Source organism: Alnus glutinosa, chromosome 7 (assembly GCF_958979055.1).
Source record: "Alnus glutinosa chromosome 7, dhAlnGlut1.1, whole genome shotgun sequence".
Taxonomy (NCBI): domain Eukaryota; kingdom Viridiplantae; phylum Streptophyta; class Magnoliopsida; order Fagales; family Betulaceae; genus Alnus; species Alnus glutinosa.
In genome coordinates, this window is record NC_084892.1 from 6375910 (window position 1) to 6390931 (window position 15022).

At 36.5% G+C, this 15022-nt stretch overlaps 1 protein-coding gene across 1 annotated transcript; it reads right to left on the reverse strand.

The window, feature by feature from the left end:
- Nucleotides 1–1546: 1546 nt before the first annotated feature.
- Nucleotides 1547–13114, reverse strand: LOC133873129 (putative elongation factor TypA-like SVR3, chloroplastic). Its single transcript, XM_062310854.1, has 14 exons — nt 12753–13114; nt 9947–10056; nt 8748–8951; nt 7673–7849; nt 7128–7280; nt 6086–6175; nt 5508–5642; nt 5265–5381; nt 4792–4943; nt 4636–4720; nt 4017–4111; nt 3002–3167; nt 2467–2662; nt 1547–1955 (listed from the first exon to the last, which is right to left on the reverse strand). Exons 1-14 carry the CDS (start codon nt 12991–12993, stop codon nt 1822–1824), a joined length of 2055 nt encoding a protein of 684 aa, XP_062166838.1. The 5' UTR covers nt 12994–13114; the 3' UTR covers nt 1547–1821.
- Nucleotides 13115–15022: the final 1908 nt, after the last annotated feature.

Consider the following 15022-nt stretch of genomic DNA (forward strand, 5'->3'; position numbering starts at 1 on the left):
AAAATTTCTACAAACTTACTTTCTCAAAGAATCTTGGTGGGCATGAAGTCATGCACCATCCCCCCCTCCCTCTGCCAGTCCACAGCAAGTGTCATAAGTAGATACCAATAGATAATTCAATAGGGTTTGCTAAACTCATGCCATTTTATTTCATATTAATAATAAAAATTAATTAATTATTATTTTTTAATAATAAAAAAAAAGTAAAGAAAAAAAAACGAGTTCCTTGTTGAGCGCATGATTGCCAAGTCAAGAATGGCATGTGGAGAATTCGTCCTCCAAATTGTACACAGAATGCGTGGCGCAACTATTGACATGTTTCTCAAAGAGATATTGTGAAGAAATGCTCAAAAGTCAACGATATCCATTTCAATTTCCCCTCGAGGGTCAAAAGAAAAATAGAGGAGGAGAAGTCTATAAAAGAAGTTGGAATCTTTCATTCACCACCACATCCATTTGACTCGTTCTACCCCACCTGGCATCTAGATGTACACCCCCTCTCTTCCTATTTAGCCCTAACAATTTACACCATAATTGCGAGGAAAGTTATATGAAATTCATTTGTCCAACAAAATTTATTTCGACATATGGGTCTTATAATTGCTGTCTAAATTATTAGACCTCAATCATTTCTTAATTGCTTTCAAAACAAAGATCTCTTTTTTAGAGTTCATTTGGCCTAGCAACTTTGGCAGCCAAACATGCGTTTTTAAATAAAATTTCAAAAATGCATTAAAAAAATGACGGTATGAAAACGTGAAAAAAATAAAATTTATATTTTCAAATCACAAGGGTGTACCTTTTTATTTTTTTTTTTATTTTTTTTTTATTTTTTTTTTTAAAAAAAAAAGAAAAAACATATAATCTTCTATTAAACGCTTAACTGTATTTTTAAAAATTACGTTTTCATTAAATGTGTTCTAAAATCGATATGTACAAACAAAGCCGGACGTTACTTAGGCAATGCGACTGCACTTTTTCAACCAATGAAATAGCAGGTAATTCTTTAAAGTACGTGTCCAACACTTGATCCATGTTTTGGTCCAAATCGAGAGGCAATCTTCGACTCAAAAGAAAAAAGAAAAAAGAAAAATCGAGGGGCAATCCAACTTGCTTATGTTGGATCTTAATGAGCTTGGGGCTCTAAACGAGGTACATCTAGTGCTGGTTGAGAACTAGCGTACACGTTGGAACTGATGTCATTGTCTTGCCAATTGCCACCTTCAATTTTGGTAATCTAATCCTCAGACTTGGATTGATTTCCCACTATGAATTTGAGCTGCTTCTACAACTCAAAAGACTTGATGCTTGACCTTGGAATTCCTTCCACCCCCCCTCAAATTCATTAAAATGCCAAACACCCTCAAAGCATTACTTAATGCTTGGTCTTTTAATTCTTGCAAGCATTACTTAATGCTTGGTCTTTTAATTCTTGCAGCTAGCAACAAGAATGAATTAAGAAATGTAACCTCCATGTTCACAGCCAAAAAATATTTTTCTTGGTCCCATTTCCTAGCAGTATAATTCACTATTGAACATCCTCATCTGTCAAACAATTTTTAACGTATCACATCGTTCTATACAGCCATCATACTAGTAAGCAAAACTTCATGTACCTTTTTATCTCGACGATTCGAGTCAGTAACATTAATGTAAGACCGGATGAATTTGGGATGTGGAGAGAGAGAGAGAGAGAGAGAACTAAAAGTGGCACCAGATGGTGTGAAAGGAGATATCTAATTGCAAAAGTATGCGGCTTCGATGAAAAATTGTGATGAGTTTTCCAAGGATGCTGTTATGTATACGTCAACACTTTAATGCCTATCTTGTCTTCTTTGTGATCTTCGGGTTTTTGCACATTCGGATGCTCGATGGGGTGACCTCCACCAATTCATCCTCTTGAATGTACTCAATGCAGTCGTCCAGGCTATAATCCAATGGAGTATCAAGAACCACTGCATACGGAGAAAAACATGGAGTATTAAAATGCAATAAACCAAGCCTTGGTGCTGCAGATGTATGAACTTATTCATCTTAAGGTTTAATGAAAAGAACATTAAAGGAAAAGAAAAAACCACCACATTGTAAAACAATACCGACTTCAGTTGATTATTGAACTCAAGGCCATATACTGTAAGAGCAACTAGTCTTAAAACTAATCATTACACATCCTCTATAAACCCTTATTCATGGACTCTATGACAAAATGGTACTATTTTACTGGGAAATCAAATGATACAGTTTCTTAAAGCCAGGTTAAATATTTTGATTCATATGACATAGGCTCAATATGGCAATTAAAACAGCTATAGCGTGATCTCACATTTCGTTATCTGAAAACATAAATGACTTAAACTTCCCAGTAAAGATTAAATGTAAAACTTGATGGTGAAATAAAAGCAACCAAATTTCATTCTTTAGTGCAATAGAAGGGAGAAAATATAATGAACTACGTATGCTTCTGACCTGTTTGCTCCTTGTTGGAGCGTATATTTGTTGCAGCCTTTTTCTTGCACACATTAAGGGACAAGTCCCCAGGCCGCTGATGAATGCCGACTATTTGACCTTTGTAAACCTCTGACCCAGGACCAACAAACATCTGCCCCCTCTCCTGTGAACTAAAAAGGGCATAAGAAGTAGTTGTTCCACCCTCAAAGGCAACCTGAAAATCAATTTCATGTGATTCAGTTTCGTATTATTGACATCAAACTTCCTAAAATTCATGGGAAGTCCATTGCATCACTACAAATATAAACAGAAAAATACAAGGCATGATTACGGTTGTAATGGTCTTTATCTTTGGAGATTAATAATATCTCAACACAACTGTTTCTATCATTTCTCCTCAATGAAGTGGTAAGATATGACAAGCTAGTGCAATAAAGTAATGACTGATATCACTGCTGTAACTATAGCAACAGAAAGATAGCTGGAGGCTTTCACCTTTAAGACCCTTTCCATAGATGCAATATAGGAAACAATCTCAAAATTTTGAAATTACCAGCGAACCCTGATCCCTGGTACTAATGTCACCAGCCCAAGGTCCATAGCTGTCAAATATTGTGTTGAGAATTGCTGTCCCACGAGATGCTGTTAAAATTGCATTTCGAACTCCAAGAAGGCCACGTGTTGGAATTTTATATTTAAGTAGTGTTGTTCCTTCCGACCTAGTACACAATTTTGCAGATAATTAGATCATCGTCACAAATAATCAGTTGCAAATTCAAGGAAGAACTGCCATTATTCACCACTCTGGTGATACGAGTGAAATGGGCAGTAAACTAGTACACTGCAGACTGTTAAAGGGGAAAAACTCTGCACCATCAAATTTATGCTTGTATTAATGAACCATCAAAAGTTACAATCTAACATAGCAGTAACGAGTAATTGAATGCCATTAATTGTGTCCACAAATGAAGTGAGGATGCATGCCTTGTTTAATATAAATCTTGATAAGTGGATAAAAGTCCAAACTACTTCTATCAATACTCTCTCTATGGCACATTAGGAAAATATTGAAGCTGTTCCAAATAAAAGCTGCTAAGCAACAAAAAGATATCGATAGCAGGATCTTTTAGAGGAAGGACATAGATATTAATATCAGTAGGGTATGGTGCTAAAGGGATCTCGCTTAAGATTTACTTATTATGGGCTATTCTATCCCTTACCGGCAGAGGAAAAATATGAATTCATGCATACATACACCATGACTGTGACTGAGCATAGACGTGTACAATGTATATATGCCCAAGCATGCATATACGCAGTTATATATCAACAATCTATTCTGACTCTACAAATTATAAGCGTTCTTTCTTGCTTGGTTTCTTTCACCTCAACCCCCTTGCATAGGTACACTGGTAGTGTCTTAAAAGACAATCATGAATGCACCTTATTATTATCTTTGTTCCCTTACTACCATTTTATGCCATCGCATATAAAACTTATCCAAAAATTGCCAAAAGACAAAAAAGAAGAAAAAAAAAAAGAAAGAGGAAAAAGAGAATTTCACATACCCAACCCCTTCCATATCAAACATCTGCCCACGCCTTTTGCCGAGAAGTTCAACCACAGCCCCCATGTGTTCTTCTGGCACCTCCGCAGTGGCAATCTGCAAGCAATCCGCATGTTAGGAACGAACACTTTCAGAAGAGTGGACATGATCTTTTACTAATATAGATTGCAAAAGTGAAACACATTGCCTCATAAGTTACCAATTATCTATAACTGCTAGTACTGCATGCCTTTTTTCTGATTGCTGTTCTCTTAACCAGTGCGCAAAATGCACAAGAAGTAGCCACTGGTATCGAGGCCAATTTGACTCAAATTTTAATCTTGAGGAAAAAGAAAAAGAACAAAAAAGCCACTTCACTGTTTTCTAGCCAAGCCTTTGCATGTACCCAGTACCAAATTGTAGAATTTCCAGACCATTACATGAGTATCAATATTTTTAAATAATCTATGCACATCTCAATTATTTAAAGTGGATTACAAGAAAAAAAGCACAAGCATGTTGATAAAAGAAACATTGAAGTATGTTACACCTATGTCAACTATAAAGTATACACATCAATGTCCTTTTTTCCTTTTATCCCCTTAAACAGCAATAAAGGAAAACCTCTATTAGAAATTCACCTCATATGGTTCCAGCAGCTTGTCATCCACCTTTTTGTTAATAACTTTTGGGGGTCCCACCATGAATTCAAATCCTTCTCTTCGCCTGAAATGCATGAGCATTCATAAATATGCACACGGAAGAAATGCATGAACAACAAAATTGCCTATACTTACATGTTTTCTATCAGTATGGTGATATGTAAAGTACCACGACCACTAACAATGAATGTATCCGCCGTTTCTCCATCATCAACTCTCATAGCCAAATTACGCTCAAGTTCACGGGAGAGCCGATCGCGCAAGTTTCTACTAGTAACATACTTTCCCTGAAAAGGAACAAAGAAACTTTGAGTTATAAGGCCATCCCAACATAAAACTTTTCTAACATATGCTAAGCCAATCCACAAAACTAACTAGAAACAGATAAAATGCAAGATCTTTGCAAAGAGATATTTGATGCCTATCAAAGATCAAAATAGGATTACTTAAACCACTTATAAAGGCATGCATACTTAATACAGACAAGAGCTACTAAAAGCATGCATACTTAGCCTTGTCTTGCCTACAAGGATGCCTACATGCAAGGCTCATAAAAATGACGAGGCACTAGGAAAGAAAGCCATGTACAGTGTTTCATAGAGAAATACCTCACGCCCAACAAAAGGAGAAGTATTTATAGAGAAAGCCATTTTGACAGTCGGTTCTTCCACCTTAATTGCAGGTAAAGGCTTTCCAGATATTTTATCAGCAATCGTCTCGCCAATCTGAGTAAAGAAATGAGATCAGTCAATTCTTACCTAGAATACAACTCAGGTATCTGATATTCTTAATGAAAAAAGAAGTAAGATCAAACTTAGGATGTCAGTTGATCCAAGCAAAACAATATCCACCTGTATATCGCTAATCCCACAGACAGCACAAATGTCACCAGCTTCCACAATCTCTGCAGGAACCCTACTGAATTTTTCGTACACAAAAAGCTCACTAATTTTTGCATATCTACAGGAATCTTCTGAGGTGCATACCTAATAAAATAAAAATTAAACCGTTAAGTGGCAAAAAATGTCTTGATAAATTTCCTGTAAAAGTATCCAATGAATACGTGCAAAAGCAATTCACTTCATAGTTGTAAATATTTTTTCAGAAAATTGGAGTCACGTCTGCTGACATGGAATTAGCTATAAAATATATATGCAATTTAGCAATCTTTGGAGAAAAATTAAAGACATTTCCCCCACCCTTCCCCCCAACCCACCCCCACCCCAATAGGTGGAGTCAATATAAATCTAGTTCAGCAATCTTTAGAGAAAAATACTGGAGTCCAAATATTTTTACACTTTCAAATCAAAACATGTGGCCAACGTTGATTAAATGAGCATTCATATCAATGACGATGTTTCAATCACTACTCCAAGTGATTAGAATGGACAACAGCATGGACCATGTTCCTGTTTCAAAGCAAACTCACCTTCACATCCATTCCTCTGCGCAGAACTCCAGCATGCAAGCGTCCAATGGCTATTCGTCCTTTATGTTCATCATACTCGATATTTGTAGCCTAAATATTTGCTTGACAGTGTAAATAAGTTGTTGATGTTGAAAATAAGAAAACATAAAAGAAAACAAATTGAGCAAATATAAAACAAATAGAAAGCTGAACTTCTTGAATTTCTTTATTGCTCATATTAGAGAGCTAACATATCAAGCAATAATATAAGAATCTAATCATCTGTAATCTCTCCCTGGTTTAGCAGGGTTGTTTAAGACATATCAACATTATTCAATTATTTTAATCATCTGCACAAGGAATTCAATTACTTCAATTATCTGTACTTGGGTCAAGAGATTAATTTTGTTTGCTTGAACATAGTTTTTCATGGATGCAGAGATGATGAGGCAAGCTTGGAAGTAAGTTTTGCTATCCATCAGCAAGAATTATGATTGACGGAGAGGCTGAAATGGCCAGAGTATATTTGAAAGAGTTTATAAAAGGATTCCAAACTTTCTATGCCATTATCAGATAATGTTTTGAACTTAAGGGCTTTATTATTTCCCTATGATAGATAGTTCTGTTCTTTCGTTCTTTTTTCCTTTGTCATTTGACCCAAGTATACAGAGGCGGGTAAACACCTTGTACATATGCTCATTCTTCCTTTTGTTAATTAAATTCATTCCACAAGCCACTACTCCAATGACTTAAGTAAGATAGACAGTGCAGATAAAATGTATGGAACAACAGAGGTAGAAATTGCTTAGCTCACTCTCAACTTGATCCCTGTTAAAAATAATAAAGACTGCAATCTCTTTGACTAGTCTTTTTCCATACTGAAATAGAGGTCTAGTATACAGCATGAAGCAAAAATAAGCCTGTAGTCTCATAATAATGTTCAGAGTTAATCCAACAATTAGCTGTTATGTAGTTTTGAAGCATTATAAGGTGCCATGTCAAATCCAAACAGACAACATCAGAGAAAACTAAATAAAAAGCAATAGAAAGGACAACCACTAACAAGCATTTGCAGTGCACCATCTTTCTCAATACGTGGTCCAGGTATGCATCTGATTATAGTCTCAAAAAGTGGGCCAAGATCTTCTGCCAAATTTTCAGGTGACAATCCTGCCTTTCCCTTAATACCACTTGCATATATTGCTTGGAAATCACACTGCAACCAAATGAAAGTTGAAATTTCATTAAACCTTAGATGCTGTTCAATGAGAACATGGGAGCAACTATGAGCTTTACTGACAAAAGATATAACTTATGAAGAGACATTGTCTAGAACCACAGTTTTTCGGATTTCCTATTCACCTCCAGATTCCAACTGGGCAAGAAAAGACTTTCTACATCCCTCATCATCCACAATAACTACCCAATAATTCCTACTACAAAGATGGACCATGTGGCTGAAAGACCATTTTGATGCCCCAAATTTATCCATGCAGGCATAGATGGCACCAAAGTATGGCTTCAGGTTTGAATAACAAAAAAATTTGAACTCAATAGCAAATACAAATCGCATATTTCACACTCTTCACAATATAATAAAAGATTTACCTGTTCATCCGTCGCATTTAATTCAATAAAGAGTTCAAAAGTTGAATTGATGACATAATCAGGACGAGCAGAAGGTCTGTCAATCTTATTGACCACAACAATGACAGCATGGCCAAATTCTAGGGCCTTCTTTAGAACAAATCTTGTTTGAGGCATTGGACCCTCAACAGAATCTACCTACAAAAAGGGACAAGAGAAGATAACCCGGTAAGATTATCTAAAAAAAAAAAGTAACAAGGCAAGCCGATAAAAAAAGTAACAGGCATGGAGAAAATCTATTTTGGTGTGATCATCAGTATCCGTCAGTTTGAGAATCGAGCACTTTTATTCTTGTAAAGGGAAGAAAAGCATGCTTCTCAAAAGAGATGTTCAATTTCCTATGACGAAAAACCGTAATCCAAACAAAAATAACTCTTATGATGTATATTCCACAAAACTATCCCTTACAAACCCCATCTTGAAGCATTGACTAATTCCTAGATTCCAGCACTTCAATGCAATGGGTAGAAAGGAACTATTTAAAAAATATAACATGGTATAAGCACTAATCTCAGAGTCCTATTTTACGAGACTGAAGTAATTTCTGTGAGGATTTATATGCCCTTGTCTATCACCATAATTTACACAATGACTTCAGGACTGAAAACCGAAAAAATTAAAAATGAAGAATACCTTTTAAACCAGTAAATCTTTCTAGAGTATTGGGATATTTATAAAAAAAACAAACTGAAGGAAGAAATAAAAGGCCCCCTGAAGTGGACATCCAGCATAGCACATAAGTTTTTTTTTTTTTTTTTTTTTTCAACTCCTTGTTATGAATTACTTCTCATCAAATTGTTGGTGAGAAATGGCCAAAGGTGCAGATGAGTGGAAGAAAAAATTGCAAATTCCAAAACATAAACAGCACAACAAGATCCATCCGGAAAGCATTAAGTTTCTCCTAACAAAATTGATATTTGCTTTTGGACTGCTTTTACGATAGAAATTGAGAACAACATTGGCAGCTGAAGTCCTAAGGAGAGAGGGTATGGGCACTGTAGTATTACTCCAAAAAATACAACGTCCAAAGAAGTACCACTAGAAGAACCCCTTCCACCATATTGAGGATGCGTTCCACTTCCCCTCCAAAGTCAGAGTGCCCTGGAGTATCTATTATATTGATCTTTGTATCTTTATAAGTGATAGACGTATTTTTGCTTAGTATTGTAATTCCTCTTTCACGCTCTAGATCATTTGAGTCCATTATCCTTTCCTGTACAAATTGGTTGTCACGGAAAACCTGCACAGAAGAATTAGAAATGTATTTTAGTGAGATTCATCATTTTCTCCTTAGTATCTGGGAAGGGGGGAGGGGGAAGTTTGATGCTCCACTTCACAATTATAAGTTACAAGTGGCTAATAACTACAACAGTCTTTACGCAACACCATCCTATTTAGGCTAATGATAAATCCATATGATTCTACTTATGTCATTCTCTATGGTAATACCAAAATAATTTCAAGTGATGGATTCATGCATCTTTCTGCTCTCTATGCAGACTTCATTATTTCTCATTTATATGCCAGCAAAATCAGCACCTCAGAAGCTAACTAGTTGGTTCCAAGCATGATATCAGAAACCGAAGTCAATGGGTACATTTATTAACAATTTTTTTGAAACATATATCACATGCATGATCTTACCCTGGACCATTATATATGGTTATTCAATATGTCACAAGGATTGGTGACCGAATCTTGCTTCGCACATTAAGATTAAAATTTAAAGCCAGTCTATTGATGTAAAATGAAAGTCTGAATCTGCAATGCTGGCCCCATATGTCATAACCAACCATTTGGGGCTTGCAAGATGAATCGTGTGCCAACATTCTAACATGTCAAAAATCACGCTATCATGTAAACTACTCCTATTAAATCCAACACAACCCTCCTCTCTACATACATAAGTTTTAACTCGCATCTACTTCCAAAAAGGTTATACAATTCAGTACTCGCATCAACTTGAGTTGCTTAAATAATGTATATACTGGATACTAGGACTTGAGCACCAAGAAGCATACGTGTTTACAAAAAGGGGCATGGAAAAAAAAAAAAAAAAAAAAAAAAAAAAAAAAAAAAAAAAAACGAGATTACAACTACAATCAGCCAGGTTTTGTTTGACATGTCAACTTTAATTGACTCAGAGGCTAGAAACTTAATTTGAGAAGGCAGCTTGTGGCATTCTTCATTTACACAGGAAAATTATTAAGGCATAGATTCTTTGCTAGGGATTACCTTTGCTTGCCTCAACATAGAATCAACCAAAGTTGTCTTTCCATGATCTACATGAGCAACAATTGCTATATTCCTTACGTCACCTCTCCTCATCAATTGGCTCTTCTTCTCTAAGGAAGCACAAGAGAATGAGATATAAGATATAAGATATTTTCAAAATACACAAAGCTACAACATATGCATGAACACGTGACATGACACATAATTCAAAATTGTTTCATATACTTGCATGCTTGGAACATACAAACATACTAAATGAAAAACTACAACCTAAGCAAGGCCACCCAGTATCCTCTGAAGGTATACTTAATGAACACTCATGACAAAATTAAACGGGACTTCCTGGTGTACCTGATATTGTGGTCAGGTGGATTACTGAGTGCATTTCCTCCACTAGGTTCCGTATTAGTATCAACCAGGCTGAATGGATTTTTTTCAGAAGGTAGTGGTTTGAGTAACGGGGACCCAATGTCTCCTTATCTATCTGTACTAGTGATGGAAGCTTTCCCGGGGTTATTGAACAACATGGTGGCTGAGGAGAAGTTCAAGTTCCGTTGAAGATGTAGGAACGAGGAATATCCTACCTGTGCTTTGCTAATGACCTTTTTATCTTCTCTAAATGTGAAGCTAACTTCGTTTCCTAAGTTGCACAGTGTCTTAATGTGTTTGGAGACCTCTTAGACCTCTCTCATTATCTGGAAAAGAGCAATGTTTTCATGTGTGGCCTAGCTGGAGCGGAGCAAATTTTGAACATCCTCGGTTACAGTGAGTGTTCTATCCTAGATAGATACCTAGGAGATCCAATAATCTCTTCCCAACTTTGAGGCTCAGATTGTAGAGTTTTGGGGGAGAGAATTATCGCTAGAAGTAAGAGTTGGACATGTAGACTCCTCTCCTATGCTGGTAGATTACAGCTAGCAAGAGAGTATCCTCTTCGCCATATAGGCTTATTGGTCTTCTCTATTTATGCTTCCTAATGATGTAATAAAGCAAGTTGAGCAAACTCTCAGAGTATTCCTTTAGAAGGACAGTGATTCAAGTGCAAACGGACTGAAGTGGCATGAGCATAGGTTTGTCTTCCTAAGAACAAGGGGGGCCTGAGTATTAGAAGCCTATAGCAATGGCATAATATGGCTATGATGAAACATCTCTAGCACATCTACTCAGATAGGAACCAATCAATGTGGTCGGGTTGGGTTCGTACCCACCTGATCAGATCCAATAACTTCTGGGAGATCAAAGCCCCAAGTGAATTCTCTAGGGTTAGAACGAAGATTCGAAATTTGAGAACCATTGCCCACGATAATTTCAGATACAAGATAGGTAATGGTACATCCATCTCTGTGTTTGATAATTAACACCCTCCTAGCCCTCTAGTTGACGGATGTGGTGAATGGATCATTTTTTACTCGGGGTTAGGAAGGTACACAAGGTTGGAGCAATCAATGATGGTGTTGAGTGGTGTTGGCCTTCTAATAGGCTAGTTGCTTATTCCATAGAGTGGATGGATATCAAAAGTATTATTCCTGAGGATTTTAAGCAAAATCCTATGAGAAATAATCAAGTGCAGTAGGTGGAGAATCCAATGGGTAGCACAAAAAAAAAACGATCCCTTGCCAAACAATGATTATAAGGCTAGCAATCCGTGACATATTGAATACCCAAGTCAAGCTGCATGCTTAGGATATCATCCATAATGTTAGATGTAACATTTGTGGCCAATGGTAGACGACCTGGACCATTTTTTCTTCTCTTGCTCATTTTCCAAGTACATTTGGTGTATGCTTTGTGAAAAGTGTAACCTCCTATGAATCCGTAGAAGCTGAGAGGAAACAATCACTTAGATGGTCCAAAACCGCAAAGGCAAGACCCTTATGTGCACAATATATAAGCTCATGCAGTATGCAATTTGGAAAACAAAGAAGAAAAAGGAAAACAAAAACCTTTTAGGAAAGGACTCGAAAGGTATTCAATGTTCATCATGATAATTTATTTTGGTTCGGGCCTAAATGTAATACATTTCATAGTCTCACACCATCTCAAGAAAATCAATGGGTGCAATTATGCAAAGATCATAGGGTCTTTCAGATGATAACTTTAGGCCTGTTAGTCTTTCTCGTACTTTTTCATTTCAATTTGAAAAACACAACTCAAAAGTTACCTACTGATATGATCGCAAGTGTTCCACACCGCTTAATTGCAATCTTGCATGTGTATATAAACTCGTGCACACGCTTCCCTTGAAATCCGGTTTTCAAATGTGGATTCTATCTGAAGTTGGTATCATTTGGTATTAGAGTCAGGTTCCACATTGAGTATGAGATAGGATGTAGCTCATTGAGTATGAGATCGAATGAGTTGTACCTTTGTGGTCGAGTTACGGAGGGGGCGACTTATAGGCTAAATTAAAATGTCTTGGTATTATGTATGGGTATAGTGTTAAGTAATTGAATATAGATAAGGTGGATTCGCAAAAAGAGAAAAGACTACCATTCGGTAGAGTGGGCCGCAAGTGGACGTTAGCTTCGGAGTGAGGTAGAATGTTACAATCTTAAGTATCCTATATGATTTAACTATGATCTTAACTTAACCCAGTGTATATAGACTTTTAGACGCCCTCCCCTTCAAACAAATTTTCAAGGGTGAGTTTCTACTTTGTATCACTAACAAATTAATGAATTATGATTACGTAACAAACAATATCACCATTGCAAGACCAAAAACAAACTTCAAAAACATTCCAAATATCGAGATAAGAAATAGCCAATACAACAATTAAGCGAAAATGGAAGGGCAAGTGAAGTACCGGAGGAGGTGGTTTCAGGAGCTTGAGAAACGGAGCATTTGATAGGTCCTTGACAGGGAATTTTGGAACGGAAATTGAGGGCTGGTTTGGAGGTTGGAGAAGAAGATAGGCCGTGGCCGAGGCCGAAGAATTGGTTAGAGAGTGAAGAAGCAAAAGCGGTTCTTCTAGGACTAGGACTAGGAAGGTTAGGGCTCATCGTTGAGAAGGTCGAGCCGTGGAAGAAGCTGAGCGTCATCTCCATCACACTCTCTCTCTCTCTCTCTCGGAGGTCGAAGCTGCTGAAAGAGAGGGAGAGAGAGGGAAGGGATTTGGGAAGTGAGGCTGGTATTGTAGTTGGAATTGTAACTTCCGAAGAAACGATTATTGTGGCTGCTCTTTTATTAATTCCTCAAATATTTTCATTTACCGGAACTGGAAGGCCCGCTTTACTCCACGTCGTCTACAGAGGGCCTACAATTACAATTTGATGGGTCCATGGAACTTGACACATGTTTAAAAGTACGTTTCGTTTGCTTTCAAAAAAGAAAAATACGTTTCGTTTTACACAAAAAAAGGGAAGAAGAAAAAAAACATTCAATTTCTCATTTTGGTTTTGGGAAGGAATTCATGCATAACTCATATTATACAACTACTTCACAATAAAGACATATAAGGTGAGATTCATGCATATAGGTGTTACCTAATATGTCTTGAGATTGTGGGATAGTTGTGTAAGAATTTTAATTTTAATTTTATCATTTCTCTTTGGTTTAAGCATTGTGATATTTGGAGAACTTGAATTTCACAAAGATCAATATGTGAGAACAATTTTGTACAGAACATAGGTGATATTAGGGCTGATCATTAGGTCGGCCCAAACCGACCGAGTTTTGTGGTAATGGAACCAACCAGCTAAAAGCATTAAAGCTGCAAAAACTAATGATATAATAGAGTTATAATTCACTAGTCATTCCAGTTGCTCGTCAAATCTAGGGAAAAAAATAACAACAACAACAAATCACCATTCAATATTTTTTGGCTCACTACTGGTCAAACTATTTGGGCACTAGGTTCAATGTAAGTGAGTTCCCTTAACCATGCTTCAGCATCGTAACGTTTGTTACTCGAAGTATTTTCTTTATCTCTTCTTACCCTGAAAAAGTAGGGTACCTGGCATCCTTGAATCGATAACCATCTTTTGACTAACTTAACCCTTGTCGTTCATTCCAATGATTTTGACCTGAAAACTATAACCCTAACAGATCTTTATTTTCTTCCTACTATCTATATTCTATGCCACCTCCACAGTTCGGTTTCTCTCCCAACTCTCTCAACTCTCGGCTCTCACTTGTCTCCTCTCTCTTTGTCCAACCACTATTTACTTGAAGAGATATCAAAGAAAGTGGGTTTGTGCTTTGATTTGTGTCTACTCTCAGTTCACATATGTTCTCGATTTGCTATGTCAATGAACCGATCAAAGGGGGTCGATTTGATTCGATGACCAACCCTGCTTGGTCGGTGCTCAGCCCTAGGTGAAAGTGAAACAATTACGCTAATATTTGGCACTCTTTTATTTTATAATTTTCAAAGGTTTATTTTATTTTAGTGTATAACATTTTTATGGTTAAAAAAATATGCCAAAGATCTTTAGGGTGTGTTTACAAATTGCAGACAATTGAGTGTTTTTTTGAAAATGCACAATTTTAAAAACTAAACTACGATTTTAAAAGCCAAATTACGATTTTGCTAAACATTTAACTGTTTTTAAAAATCACATTTTAAGATCACAAATCCAAACTTACCTTAATCTACTAAAGGAACCGATAAAAGGGCTCATTACCCGCTAAACTGGATCCCAATTAGGGGTGTAAAGCTGGCTAACTGGCAATCGATTAACCGGCCAACTGGTTTGGTACCCGATTGAAAATAACTGGTAACCGGCTTTGTTGGAGCGGTTACTAGTTTTAGAAAATATTGAAATCGGTTATAACTGTAACCGGGTATAGATAAAAAATATATATATTTAAATGTATTTATTTATTTAAAAATTTAAAATAATAAAATTTAGAATTTTACATTAGGCTAATATATTGAGTCAAAAAATGTTAAAATGTTTTTTTTAAGGGCTAAAATGTTTAAATTAAGCCCAAAAGACCAAATTTTTTTAAATTTTTGTTACCGGCCCGGATAAGCGGGTACCAACCTGTAATCGTCAGCCCACTTATTAAATAACCGGTTAACCAACTACTCGATTACTGAAACTGATTTTGACGGTTTTGGCCAACCGAATT

Coding starts and splice junctions, on each gene's coding strand:
- LOC133873129 (XM_062310854.1), bottom strand. CDS start 12,993: ATGGAGATGACGCTCAGCTTCTTCCACGGCTCGACCTTCTCAACGATG. Junction 10,057..12,752: donor TCCTGAAACCACCTCCTCCG/GTACTTCACTTG, acceptor GTGCTTCCTTAG/AGAAGAAGAGCCAATTGATG. Junction 1,956..2,466: donor CTCCAACAAGGAGCAAACAG/GTCAGAAGCATA, acceptor CTCCGTATGCAG/TGGTTCTTGATACTCCATTG.